The sequence below is a fragment of the Erinaceus europaeus genome, chromosome 7 (genome assembly GCF_950295315.1).
Source record: "Erinaceus europaeus chromosome 7, mEriEur2.1, whole genome shotgun sequence".
In the NCBI taxonomy this organism is placed as follows: Eukaryota; Metazoa; Chordata; class Mammalia; order Eulipotyphla; family Erinaceidae; genus Erinaceus; species Erinaceus europaeus.
The window spans coordinates 58,123,530-58,136,447 of record NC_080168.1 but is presented as its reverse complement, the minus strand read 5'-3'; the positions used below and the strand labels follow the sequence as shown (position 1 = coordinate 58,136,447).

Genomic DNA, 12,918 nt, shown 5'->3' with positions numbered 1-12,918 from the left:
CAGACAATCCTATACTAAGAAGGGACAGTAATAAAAAGAAAAAAGACAGCAAGTTCCAAAGAGAGTCTGATATGTTGTTTGTTAAATTTGATTCTCAAGTGTGAAAAGTCTGATATGTCGTTTTGCTTTGGTTTTTAGAGACACCAGACCTTCTTTTAATGCCGTGGAGACCATACTCAAACTTGTGTCTCCAGAAACTTGGAGAAGCAGCTATTTGAGCAGTACTTCTTTTACATCTTTTTTTTTTAATTTCTTTATTGGGGGGTTGATGATTTACAGTCAACAATAAAATACAATAGTTTGTACATGTGTAACATTTCTCAGTTTTCCACATAACACAACCCCCACTAGGTCCTCCTCTGCTGTCAAATCCCAGGACTTGAACCCCTCCCCCATCCCAGGGTCTTTTACTTTGGTGCAATACACTAACTCCAGTTCAAGTTGTACTTAGTGATTTCCCTTCTGATCTTGTTTTTCAACTTCTGTCAGTGAGTAAGATCATCCTATATTCATCCTCCTCTTTCTGACTTATCTCACTTAACAGGACTCCTTCAAGCCTCATCCAAGATGGGGTGAAGAAGGCACATTCCCCATTTTAAATAGCTGAGTAGGTTTTTCATCTATTTAATGGGGTCTTTCTCATCCAAATGAGGTGGTGGTATGGGATTAATTTTAGTTTTGTGCATTATGTAAGTATGGGTCATACATATGTCTTCTTTGGAGAAGTGTTTGTTCTAACATTTTCCCCATATTTTTTATTGGATTGTTTGTTTTTTTATGTGGTCATTAAATTGTATGAATTCTTTATATCTATTGAATATTACCCCCTTGCCAGCCAGTTGTATGATATACAAATACCTTCTCCCAGTTTCTAGCTTACTAGTGAACCCTCTGTGCAGGGTTACCATGTGGTGTCCAGGGGCTTATAGTCAGGTTTCTGCACATGGCATAGTTTGCATAATGTGTGTTCCACTGGGTGTGCTACCTCCCAGCTCTGATGCTTTATCTCTACAGACTTTGTTGGGAGTGTCCATATTGTATCTATCTTGTTTTTTTCTAAAGATTTTTAAATAATTGTCTTTTAAACCTAGTTTACACAATTATAGTGTATTGCCCTAGATTATCTAACTTACATTCACTGTGTTTTTCTTTTAGAAGCGCAGTATTTCAAACCTTAAATTACCAATTTCTAAGGAAATGAAATGCTAAGTACCTCTTCATGGCTTGTAATAAGTATTGATTATCCTCATTGTTTACAGACACAGATAAATACAACTGGAGAGACTATTGATCTAATGAAATGAATGAATACAGACACTGTAACATCCACAGTTTATAACTACATAATTGGGTCACGTTAGTAGGCTGGAAAGGCTCAGCTTCATCATCTGTAAAACGGGAATTGTAATACACTTATCAAAGTGACTGGCATAGTGAGAACTATGATCCTCAGTTCTGATTTTGAAAATCTTGCCTAAGTTAGTGTAATTTTTCTCCTTTATACTTGGGTCACTCTGACCTCAATTCTACTGGAATGCCTCAACCAAGACAAGTGTATCAGATTAAAAATTGCACACAACTTCTAGACTATAAGAATAACTGCTCTGCTGGGAATACAAATAGCATATCAGTGAACAGAAGACAAAATTAGTAAATAATATAAGGAATGTGCATGCACATTAAGAGTCTTAATATTAACTTTATTAGCTGCAGCCAACATATTCAACTGCATTTGTTATTAAGTGCATTATATAAAATCCAGGATCAAAAATAAAGTAGACTTTTTGAAAGGAGAAAGAACTTATACATTAAGCATCCATTTAACTAGAATATTGTGTAGAATTTCCAGAAGTCAGACACTATGACTTCAAGTCATAATTTTTCTAGAGCTGTGTTTCCTTGCCTGGCCAGTAGTTAAAATTTAGCAAATGATCACTTGTAGAACAAACTTCCTTCCTGATACTTGCAGACATCATTGTTTTTTCTCGCTTGGTCCTGAAGTTTCTGTGTTTTAAGGCATAATTTTTCTTTAAAGTGAGAAGTACTGCCATACTTAGGAAAATGGACATTGTGCCCAGTGTCATCGTAAGTCCGAGATATATGTGTCTAGAAGAAGAAAGAGCCTTAATCATAATTATAGCAATTGATCTAAAATCTGAAAATAGTCAATACATGAATCATTATCAATAAAATCAGCATGAGGATGGTTTTCCTTAATTCTGGGAGCTTGCTTTATTTGGTAGCTTGCTTTATGCATTTATATTGCAAGATTGAACCTCACACATACATGCATTACTACCATTTTCATTGGGGGGTAGCACTGTACTGGACCTTTCTAGGTTGTCATGATATTCCCAAGTGGGATCCTGACTCATACTTGAGCTACTTGCATGGCAGAGCACACACCCCACCTGGTGAACTCTCTCTCCAGATCTCAGTGGCTTCAAAAAGCTCTCTGACCATCTGGCAAGTATGTTGTAGAAAGAAGTGTTTATTGTCATTTTTAGTTATTACTAAATATGTGATCAGTCTTATCCTCTATAAATTATTTCCTTACATAAGTTGACTGTGCCCTATTTACCCAAGTCTCTGTTTCTGTTAGTGTAATAACAATATAATATATAACAGTATAATAACAATAGTAACAATAATAACTATTATTATTATTTTCTTAGCTATAGACAGAGAGAGTCAAAGAGAACACAGAAGAGAAGCTTCCTTTAGTACAGTGGGTGCTGAGCTCTAACCTGGGTTATGCACATGGAAAAGTAACAAATTGTACTTAAAAGTGAGCTAATTTGTCACTTTGTAATTTGATGATGATGATGGAGCTGCTGCCACTGGGGAAAGAACACAGGGCTTTACATGCGTGTGAAATCACCCAGAGATTTCTCCAGCCAAACTTTTCCTTCTTGTTTGATAGACAGAGAAAGAGGAGCTGAGTGGAGAGACACTTTAGAACTGCCCTACTATCCACAGGACTCCCCCATCCATGATGCTGCCATGTGGTGCTGAGACTCAAACCCAGGTTCTTACACATACAAGGAATGTTTTCTATGACATACACTATCTCTTAGCCCCCAATATAATTGTAATAGTACCCACCTTCACTCTCAGACATGTCTAGGTTTTAATTATAAATTATATGGCTACTCTTATCCTTGCATCTTGCCTACTTTTACAGAATAACTGCAAGAAAATGTTAAGGGAAAAAGAGGTTTAAGTCACTTTCTCTCTCAAAAAGCCTTCAATTCTACAGTCTAATAAGCTAGCAAGTTATGAAACAGCAGGTTAAATTATTCACACATGCTAAAACTTTACTGAGTTACATTGTCTACACATGTGATGAATAGAGCCTTAGCAAATATGAGGAAAGTGCACACTCCATTTACAGATCAGATCCCTTTCAAAGACCAGAATAAAATTCTCACGTAGCTTCAAAGCCTATTAAATCAAACTGATTTAAGATTGTTGGTTCAATTCATATCCAACTTTCAATTTGCATGGTTAAGTACTAAGATTCTAAAAAAAATGCTCAGATTGTAAGATCAGAAAATTCTTCTTGCTTTCAAACTATTGAAACATAGCAATAAAAGGACTAAATGTTTGATGAATTGATCTGACTGGTCCCATAGTGAACAGTCATGTCGCTCAGTCCCATGTACACAGAGAAAACCTTTTACTTTTATGCATTTCAAGTATTGGAATAATTGAACATCAGTTTGGTAATAAAAGCTGGACAGATTTAGAGCCAAATCTAACTCTTGCCTCAGGGGATTATAGCTGACGTAAATGGGTCAGTTTGGCTCAGTTTGAAAAAGAATAGAATTAAGCCCAAAATGTGACCTAAATTTAAATGCTTCTGAGTTTCAGGGGATTAACATCTTATGTATACAAACTTTCAGAATTCTAGTCTCTTAAAAAAGATGGCTAACATTTATTAGGTATACTTTATATAGTATCCTTATCCTTAGTAGTGAAAAGACATTAGTAATTATTAGTACCAATTGTATTGTGCAAACCTGGTAGTTTGAACAGTGAACACAGGATTGAGTTTGATACCATACCTAAAAGCATTTGAATCATACAATCTGCAGAATCCTCTATTTCCACATCTTTTAAATCTCCATTTAAGGCATGAAGTGTCAATCAAAACTCCAAAATATACAGGAGCTGGGATTCCTGCTGTGAGAAAGGAATAACGTGCATGGTTATTTGGTTAGTCTATAATCAATGATTATCTGGGACCATTTACTTTTACTCCAAAAATTGCTATTTTGGCCACAACAGGATACAGGGTATCCTATCCATGGGAGAAGAGGATCTGCCACCACCTCAAATAACTTAACACAATATCTTGAATTGAGTACATTGAGAAACAGGGAAAGCTCTGAATACAGAACATAAGTTTCCCTTTTGTAAGGGAGATTTACATTTATAAGTGAACACTGCATTAGTAAGGCTATTTCTCTCTTTATTACTAGGAAAAGGATAACTTAATTACAAGAGACTCAAAGGAGAAGGCTCCTACTTCTGCATAACAGAGCTTACCCTTGATTACCAAACTTTTTTCTCAGTTAACTTTGCTATGTGTGCTTTCTTTGTCTCAAAGTTGTAAACACTTTTTCCTTTGTTTCTGTCCAGATATCTATATAAATCCATTTGTAACCCTTTGAGCGAGATATCCCTGAGTTTTCCCCGTGTGTACTGTGTGTGTATCAGGACATATATGTGGGAATTGATTTGTGGGCTCTTAATTTCATACATCTGTTTGAACATTTTTGTTACAATACTATACCAGAAATTGTGATTATTAATACCACATAGAAGAGTTTGAAATTGGGAAGCAAATTATCTTCATTTGTCTTCTTTTTGTATCAGAATTGCTTTGACTATGTGGGGTCTTTTGAATTTCCATATACAGCTTAGCATTTATTATACTTTATTGAAAAATATGCCCGGTACACTTGTAACCCAGGTTTTAGCCCCAGTCTCCCATGGGTACTGTGGTTTTGATGGAAGCTCTAATATGTTGTCTCACCCGCTCTACCACTTTAAATGGAGAAAAAAAAAAGCAGAAAAGATGGTAAATTATGAATGTAGGAGGTCCTGGCTTCACATAAACACACTTATAAATGCAGATAAATAAATAAGAATAAATGGAAAATGCTATTGGAATTTTGATAGGTTTTTAATTGAATTTGTATACTGTTTTAGGTAAGGTAGCCATTTTAGCAATAGTGATAACTTTATTGTTTATAAATAACATATATTTCCATTCCTTTGTATCTACGTACTTTTTGTGTTGCATTTACAATGTATAATTCTTTCACATCCTTTGCTATGTTAAGTCTTATGAATATGGTCCTTTTTAAGGCAATTACAAATGTTGTTCTTAATATTTTTCCTGATTTATTTGCATACTGAAATTCAACCTGTTTTTACACTGATTATATGTGCTACTTCTTGGCTACACCCATTTATTGTTTCTAGTAAAATTTCAATGGAGTCTCTTAGGGTGTTTTATGTTATCTGAAAATAGTACTAATTTTTGCTTTTCCAATTTGCATTTCTGTTATATCATTATCTTGTTTAGTTCTAGTTAGAGTGTACAAACTGTGTTGAATAGTAGTAGCGAGAGTATGCCTGATCTGAAGAGAAGAGCTTTTCAAGTTTTTATGACTGAGTATGTTACCTGTGGCTGTGTCATCTCTATCCATTACTATATTATTTATCATATCCTCTGTGTGTGCTTGTTTAAGATGTTTTTTATCATAGAAGAATGGTAAACTTTGCCAAGTAACATTTTTTTCAGCATATACTGAAATTGATTATATGATTTTATCTTTCCACTTACTGCTTGGGATGTTACATTAACAAATTTATATATCTTGATCCATCTTTACTTCCATAGAATTAATTCCACTGGTTGTGAGGTATGATAGTTTTAATGTACTGTTAAATCTGATTTGAAGATTTTTACATCTATTTTCATTGGAGAAATATGTAGATTTCTCTTTTTGTGTGCTCCTTGTCTGGTTTTAGAACAATATTCAGGACAATAATCAGGACAATATTGACCTCATAAAGTATGTGAATTTAAGAAGAAGGATAGGTGTCTATTTTTATTGAAAGTTTGGTAAAATTTATTGGTGAAGCCATCTGGCACTGGAGTTGTATATTTTGAGAGATTTAAAATTACTATGTCATGTTTTGTTGTGTTTGATATGTTCCTGTTTCCAATTCTTTCCATTTAGCTTTAGAGGTCTATCTGATCCTAAGATTCTGTACATATTTTCTAGATTGTCCAGTTAGTTGGTGTATAGACTTGATGGTAGTCTTAGGAACCTTTGTTATTACAGTACCCATTGTAATATCTCCTTTTAATTTCTGACTCATTTTACTAATGTGTTCTTTTTCTTAGTGAACCAGGATAAAGATGTGTGTGTGTGTGTGTGTGTGTGTGTGTGTGTGTGTGTGTGTTTGTGTGTGTGTGTGTGTGTGTATAGAAAGCACAACTGAAGCTTCCTGGGTTGCACAGAAGTCAAAGCAGCACACTATTCAAGTAAGCTTTTTTGCCAGTGGTCAATTATGGTTTTGTTTGCAAAGACAAAGTTCTTTGATTCATCATTTCTTTGTATTGTTATTTGCATTTCTATTTCATTTATTTCTGGAGTAAGTTTTATTATTTTCTTCTATTGACTTTGGCTTTGTTCATCTTCTAGGTTCTTTTCTCAGATATCAGGTCAGATCATTTAAGAGTATTTTGTTTTCTTAACATTAATACTAGTAATTTAACACTGTTTTCTACAAAATTAGCAGAATTCAGGAGTATTTCCTTTTTTTACATATTTTTTAGATTTTTATTGATTTTTAAATATCTTACTTACTGATCACAAAATCACCTTATATGCCACAGATAGAGCATTGATTCTCCACAAATATTTCTGGAACAACGTAAAGGGAAAGTCAAGGAAATGTGTGAAGGGAAGGAGAAGTAATGGACATAAACAAGAATAGTAGGGATCAGACTATCTCAGTAATTTCATTATGCATAAATCCTATAAAACATGTATAAAAACATACAATACAAACTTGAGATGCTACCATAATTTAAAAAATTGATTATACTTACCAAGAACTCTTACTGCTAAGGTGTGGATGCCCAGGGCAAAAGACTTAAGCTGTGGCTTAATACACCTGAAAACAACAACAGCACTATTAAACTAAACAGAGTTAATTAAATCAGTTGCATTAATGATAGCCTACTTAATACTTGTTAAAATTCAAGTAGCATTTATGGAGAAATTCCTAATGACTCAGAATAGGAAGACAAATTATCTAAAAGCCAAATTCTGCTGCATGCAATGTACCACAGAGTTTATAGATAATTCTTTTAGATGGTAAACTCCTGAAAAACATATTGAATGGTACTTGGTAAAGTAAAAATCACAAGTTTAATGAAAAAAATAATAAAGACCCAGGAAAAAATGTTAATGAAGCTTCCACAATCAGAAGAACAATAAAGGGTCAACAACCTCTAACTGAGACTTTTGTCCTAATGTCACTGTCTCATTGAACAGACATACATAGTATCATCGTGGCATGCTCAGTGTTTTTACTAAATAGTGAGGAGCTAACTTTACCAGAGAATTGCAAGAACTAGAGAATACAGTTTTTAAATTAAAAATAATAACTTGCATTACAATTTAATGTAAAATAATAATAGACACCTTAATGTGACTATTTAGCTTTTCACTGATGACCTCACCTGTTGAATTTAATAATCACAATGATACATTGTAACCATGGAGTGTTAATCACGCCTATAATCATTTGTTCTCTACTTTAAGAAATACAAAAGTCACTTTTACTCTTTAAATTCAAGCCCACTTCTGATATTAAAATATACTGTAGTTCATGTAAGCAACTGGTGGTAAGGAAAATTCTTCCACTTGTAGCCTTGGTTATTTATTTTTCCCAGGTTACTGGTTGTTAAGAGTATAAGAAGCTGGGAGTCAGGGTGGTAGTGCAGTGGGTTAAGTACATGTGGTGCAAAACGCAAGGACTGGTATAAGAATCCCCTTTAAGGCCCCCGGCTCCCCACCTGCATGGGGAGTCGCTTCACAGGTGGTGAAGCAAGTCTGCAGGTGTCTTTCTCTCCCCTTCTCTCTGTCTTCCCCTTTCTCCATTTCTCTCTGTCCTATCCAACAATGACATCAACAACAACAATAAAAAAAAACCAAGGGCAACAAAAGGGAATAAATAAATATATAAAAAAAGAGTAGAAGAAGCTAAAGAAGGGGTCAGGTGGTGGTATAGCAGAGTATACAGGAAGACTTGGATGCAAGCCCCCACCCACCAGCTGCAGGGGGGAAGCGAGTGAGCAGTAGAGCAGTACTACAGGTTTGTCTCCATCTCTGTGTGTGTGTGTGTGTGTGTGTGTGTGTGTGTCTGTCTGTCTGTCTCTCTCTCTCCCTTTTCTTGATCTCTATCATAAAATACATGGTCATTGGTAATGGCGGAGTTGTGCAGACATGATAACCGTAGTAGAAAACAAATAAAGAAAGGAGAAGGAATACTCATCCATGAAAAACAGTTGTGGTATAACAATTCTGGGGCAGTCCTTTATCACTTTTTTAAACCAGTGCTCTCATTTATATACACAAATGTCTCTTGTTCTCCATAAATCCTTTTATAAATTTATGCATATCATGTCCTATTTTCTGTGTATCTTTCCTAATCAATTCAAAGTGAAAGAAATTAGATATTTTTGATTAACCTCACTAGAATAACCTAATTATACTTGGGTGTATGAAATTTAAATCACCTATTTATCTCATAAAGGATTTATTTCCAGTTTATCTTATTTATCATCACTGAGGTTTTGCCACTTTGGACTGACTTTTCCAGATAGAGACAGAAAGCCAGAGCCCATAGCACCAAAGATTGCCTCCATGTTCAAAGGGACCAAGTTCAAACCTTTTATCATGCACATGACAAAGCAGGTACATTATACAAATGAACTATCTTGCAGACCTTGAAATTTTACTTTATATGTTAGTAATTGTGTATATATATATATATATATATATATATATATATATATATATATTATGTTTAGTTCATTGAATAATAGTAATACCTAGAAAGTTAGCTCAGCTGGTTAAGTGTGCATATTACCATGCACAGGGACCTGGGTCCAAGTCCTTGGTCCTCCCCTGCAGTGGGAAAGCTTCACAAGTGGTAAAGTAGTACTGCAGGTTTTCCTCCCTCCCTCTCTCTCTCTCCCTCCCTCCCTCCCTCCTTCTCTTCCTCCTTCTCTCCCTGTCTCCCTCTCTTTCAATTTCTACCTATTACCTTTCAATTTCCCTCTGTCCTATCATATAAAGTTTAAAAAATCCTTTAAAAAGTTCATTAAGGAATACAATTTTATTGTTGAGAAATCTGGTTGTAAAATTAATATTCCAAAATTTAGTTTACAGAATTATCATCAGGAGGGTATGTTTCCACATCCCCTCCAGATAAAAACTAGAACATTCCACTGTCTACCAGATAGTCATTTTGTTCCACTATGGAGTCTTAGATTCCCAGCCTCCTGTTAATGTTCATTATATTTTTAAATGGAAGTATTTAGAAAATAACAGAAATCTATGATCAGCTCCTCTTTAAATTTATGGTAAAAGTGTAGTTATTCACTTAAAATAATGTAAAGGGGTATAATAGCTTTTAGATTATTTACATATTTATGAACAAAAATATTTTAAGTAATTGGCATAATAAATTCATGGATAAAAATCTTTAGGTGATCCAGTAGTGATAAAATCCTCCACAGAGGGAGTTGGGCGGTAACACAGCAGGTTAAGCGCACGTGGCGCAAAGCGCAAGGACCAGCGGAAGGATCCCGGTTCAAGCCCTTACCTCCCCACCTGCAGGGGAGTCGCTTCACAGGCGGTGAAGCAGGTCTGCAGGTGTCTATCTTTCTCTCCCCCTCTCTGTCTTCCCCTCCTCTCTTCATTTCTCTCTGTCCTATCCAACAGTGATGACATCAATAACTACAACAACAATGAAAAGCAACAAGGGCAACAAAAGGGAAAATAAATGAAATTTATTTTAAAAAATCCTCCACAGATAATTTGTCAGGTCAAGAATATAGAGAAAAGCTAATAACCTATGTAGTAAACTACTACATGCAAAGCATTCTGGTATTAGATGAGCCTTTGCAGTGTTTTTGAAGTGTATCACTTACAATTAGTGGAGATATGTTTAGTTTAAAACAGTGTGTTCATAATACTTAATATTTTATCACTGGTATTAGTAATAGCATACTTTTTTTACTGAGTTGTTAGGTGAGGCAAACATTAATACAGCTTTTGAAACCAGTGGTTTATAAACATTTTTAATTAGGTAAGCTTCTACTACTGATCATAGTTTTCTGTAAACATACAAAGTATGAAAATGGAACATGAATGTGGGCCAATATTCCTCCAACAGCTGTAAGAAACCATGATTTTATTGAGCAGAATTTCAAATTACTGCTCTAGATGGTAATAGTATGTTACAAGACTATAATATAAATAAAAATCTGAGTGGAGAGAGTCAGTGTTCACCTCAGGAGCACTATGTATCCAGGTATGCCACCTAGGGATAAAGTATAGGATGTGATGACTGAGATTACAAGGAAATACAGAAACATATTTGGACATCCATTATCTTTCTGACATCTGCCCACCGTGCCAGATAAATTTCCTGATTTATAGGTTATATTTCCAACACAGGTGCAGTTATAAAATACCTGTAACATAACAGAGAAAAGTCCAATTATTAGGGTAATTAAAGTTAAAGGTACTTGAAAGGTACACAAAATCTTTGTATACACAGTTCATTACCCAAACAAGATTGTTAGCCTACAAACTATTGATGCTACAGAACAATTTTCCAGAAGATTCTAACAAGTCTAAACCATCTTTTTGCTGGTCTGGTTACTGCATGAGTCTGCCCATGCTCAGCCTCTCCCTTTTGTTAGTTAGCCATCATCTTTTTTTCCCACACAGTAACCAAAATGAGCCATTAAAAATGACAGTCTGGGAGTCGAGCAGTAGCACAGCAGGTTAAGCGCATGTGGCGCAAAGTGCAAGGACAGGAAGGGCGTAAGGATACTGGTTTGAGCCCCTGGCTCCCCACCTGCAGGGGAGTCGCGTCACAGGTGGTGAAGCAGGTATGCGGGTATCTTATCTTTCTTTCCCCCTCTGTCTTTCCCTCCTCTCTCCATTTCTGTCATATCCCACAATGACTAACTACATCAACATCAACAACAATAATAATCACTACAACAATAAAACAACAAGGGCAACAAAAGGGAGTTAATATAAAATAAATTTTTAAAAATGACAGTCTGGGGAGTCGGGCAGTAGCGCAGTAGGTTAAGCGCACATGGCATGAAGTGCAAAGACTGGCAAAAGGATCCCTGTTCAACCCCCCTGCTTCCCACCTGCAGGGGGGGGATCCTTTCACAAGCAGTGAAGCAGGTCTGCAGGTGTCTATCTTTCTCTTCCCCTCTTTGTCTTCCCTCCCTCTCTCCATTTCTCTCTGTCCTATCCAACAACCTACATCAATAACAATAATAACAACAACAACGATAAAACAAGGGCAACAAAAGGAGAAAAAAAAAGCCTCAAGGAGCAGTGGGTTCATGGTGCAGGCACTGAGCCCCAGCAATTACCCTGGAGGCAAAAAAAAAAAAAAAAAGACAGTTGGATTGCATTGCTGGGCTCATCCTTCCAAATGACTTCTCATTATACTTGTATAAAATTCCAGATTCTTATGGGTGGCTTACACAGTTATCCACAGTGGTGGTGCTGGACCCCATTATGGTCTTAACGTTCAGTGACATTTAAATCTCTCTGCTTAGTCACACACAAGGATTCCCTTATGCCCTTGCCAGTACACAGATGTAGCAAGTTTAGCCATGTCTAGTGACCTTGTCTTCTCCATTGGATATATATCTATATATAAATAACATATATCACCGCCAGGGCTATCACTGGGGCTAGGTGCCTGCAGTACAAATCCACTGCTGCAGGCAGACATTTTAATTCCTATTTTTTCTTTTTGATCAAAATAGAAAAATTCAAAGGCAAAGGGCAGATAAATAGGGAGAGAAAAAGATACCTGCCTCAGTGCTTTGATGCTTGTGAAGCATCACTCCTCCCTTCCTCCCAACTAATATACTAATTCTTTCAACAAATTTGGTTCCACTGCCTATGGATTTATCTCCTGTATCCACACCAAATGACCATTGTTTAGTAAGAGCCAAGACTCCTACATGTGTGATCTGCAGCTAGGTTGGCACCTGAGCCGCCATAGAGCTGTGCGCTCATACACTGTAGCAGGTGTGGCCCATGAGCACATACTTCAGAGATATTTGCTTACAATAGCTTTTCCACTTCTGATGGAGGTTTGGCAACCAGCAAGACATGGTGATGCATATGTGATTCCATTTTCACCACATATGGGCTCCCATTTTGTCTCTGAACATTTGCATCTTGAATTGCAATCTGAAAAGAGATCTCGTTCATGATAAGAGGCAAGTTTGTTTCTGAAAAGAAATACAACAGCATAAAATATTATCTCTTAGTGGATTATACCCTAGTAGCTCCAATACCTTAGTTGCTTCAACAACTGAATCCCAAATGATATAAGTAGTGCTTTCAATAAAACTGCCTTTTGGAAACCTTAGTATTAGTAGAAATGCTAGCTACTGTGAATTTTATTTTCTTTCTGAAAATAAAATTTGTCCTAGAAAAGGAAGACAGGGGACCTACTGGGGGTTGTATTGTTATGTGAAAATTTGAGAAATGGTATGCATGCACAAACTATTGTATTTATTAGCAACTGTAAAACATTAATCCCCCAATA

The 12,918-nt window shown here is 35.9% G+C and overlaps 1 protein-coding gene across 4 annotated transcripts in view; it reads right to left on the bottom strand.

Annotated features, from left to right (window-relative positions):
• Positions 1-1,679: 1,679 nt before the first annotated feature.
• Positions 1,680-12,918, bottom strand: part of SLCO1C1 (solute carrier organic anion transporter family member 1C1) — a 48,197-nt gene continuing 36,958 nt past the window's right edge. For all 4 annotated transcript variants that reach the window (XM_007538261.3, XM_060194474.1, XM_060194476.1 and 1 more), the window contains 5 exons: positions 12,433-12,598; positions 10,611-10,795; positions 7,136-7,200; positions 4,068-4,185; positions 1,680-2,106 (listed from right to left, as the gene is read on the bottom strand). In XM_007538261.3, the coding sequence (XP_007538323.1) occupies positions 1,884-2,106; positions 4,068-4,185; positions 7,136-7,200; positions 10,611-10,795; positions 12,433-12,598 (757 nt within the window). In that variant the 3' untranslated portion in view covers positions 1,680-1,883. The remainder of the gene's footprint in view (positions 2,107-4,067; positions 4,186-7,135; positions 7,201-10,610; positions 10,796-12,432; positions 12,599-12,918) is intronic.